Source organism: Anopheles bellator, chromosome 2 (assembly GCF_943735745.2).
Source record: "Anopheles bellator chromosome 2, idAnoBellAS_SP24_06.2, whole genome shotgun sequence".
Classification (NCBI taxonomy): Eukaryota; Metazoa; Arthropoda; class Insecta; order Diptera; family Culicidae; genus Anopheles; species Anopheles bellator.
In genome coordinates this window covers 37,295,749-37,296,620 of record NC_071286.1, presented here as the reverse complement: position 1 = coordinate 37,296,620, position 872 = coordinate 37,295,749, and the positions used below count along the sequence as shown (strand labels likewise).

The 872-nt window shown below is 43.6% G+C and overlaps 1 protein-coding gene across 1 annotated transcript in view; it reads right to left on the bottom strand.

Moving 5' to 3' along the window:
* Nucleotides 1-311: 311 nt before the first annotated feature.
* LOC131207487 (adenylosuccinate synthetase-like) overlaps nt 312-872 on the bottom strand; it is a 5,827-nt gene continuing 5,266 nt past the window's right edge. The window contains exons 2-3 of the mRNA XM_058200102.1: nt 652-836; nt 312-567 (exon numbers count right to left, since the gene is read on the bottom strand). Coding sequence (XP_058056085.1) covers nt 312-567; nt 652-836 — 441 coding nt within the window. The remainder of the gene's footprint in view (nt 568-651; nt 837-872) is intronic.

Sequence of the window (872 nt, the reverse complement as noted above, 5' to 3'; positions counted from 1 at the left end):
GATCACTCTTAATTTTCTTGCAATCAGTAGTTTTCGTGAATGTTGTGTTCCTTGTTTCAATGAATTATTCGGAATCGAAAAATTTAGATATACTGGGGGGCTACATTAGGCGTAACGTAATGTTTTTGACATTACAGATTAATGCCAAACTGCTGCGCCTCTGTCAAAACGTTTACGGGTCGGCCGAGGCGTAAATACTTTTTGCATACGCTTTGCTTACAAACAGAGGATAATTTAAGTTCTTATATGCTGGTATAGCAACAAAATGGAAAAAAATCAGAAAAAAATATTCAGAAAGAATTCAGCATTTCTCAGGCTGGAGAAGAAGATGGTACGCAGATAATAGACTCTCGGTCCTTGCCGACACCGATCCACTTCACTGGCACGTTCATCTCTTTCTCGATTAATCGAATGTAATCCTTAGCCTGCGACGGCAGCTCGGCAAAATCGCGCACATTTTCGGTCGATTTCAACCAACCGGGCATGATCTTGTAGTTCACCTCCACCTGCTCTAGATCGGTGATAGAACCGGGGAAGTAGTCGATCTCCTTACCGTTCAATTTGTAGCTGAAAGCGAAAATTGAACATAGTCCCAGTGAGCAATCTGATCATGATATTTCCCTTTTGGGGTTACTAAGCCGACTAACTTACCTAACGGCGACCTTGATCTCTGCTAGTGTATCCAAAATATCTAGCTTAGTCAAACAAACCGCAGTATAACCGTTTACCATGGAGGTGTATCGGAGCGGGGCAAGATCGAGCCAACCACACCGCCGGATTCGCTGCGTTGTCACGCTGATTTCCCCTCCGCGTTCCTGCAGCAAGGATCCAATTTCCTGTAAATCAAACAAAAACCAGGGATTTAACGAACG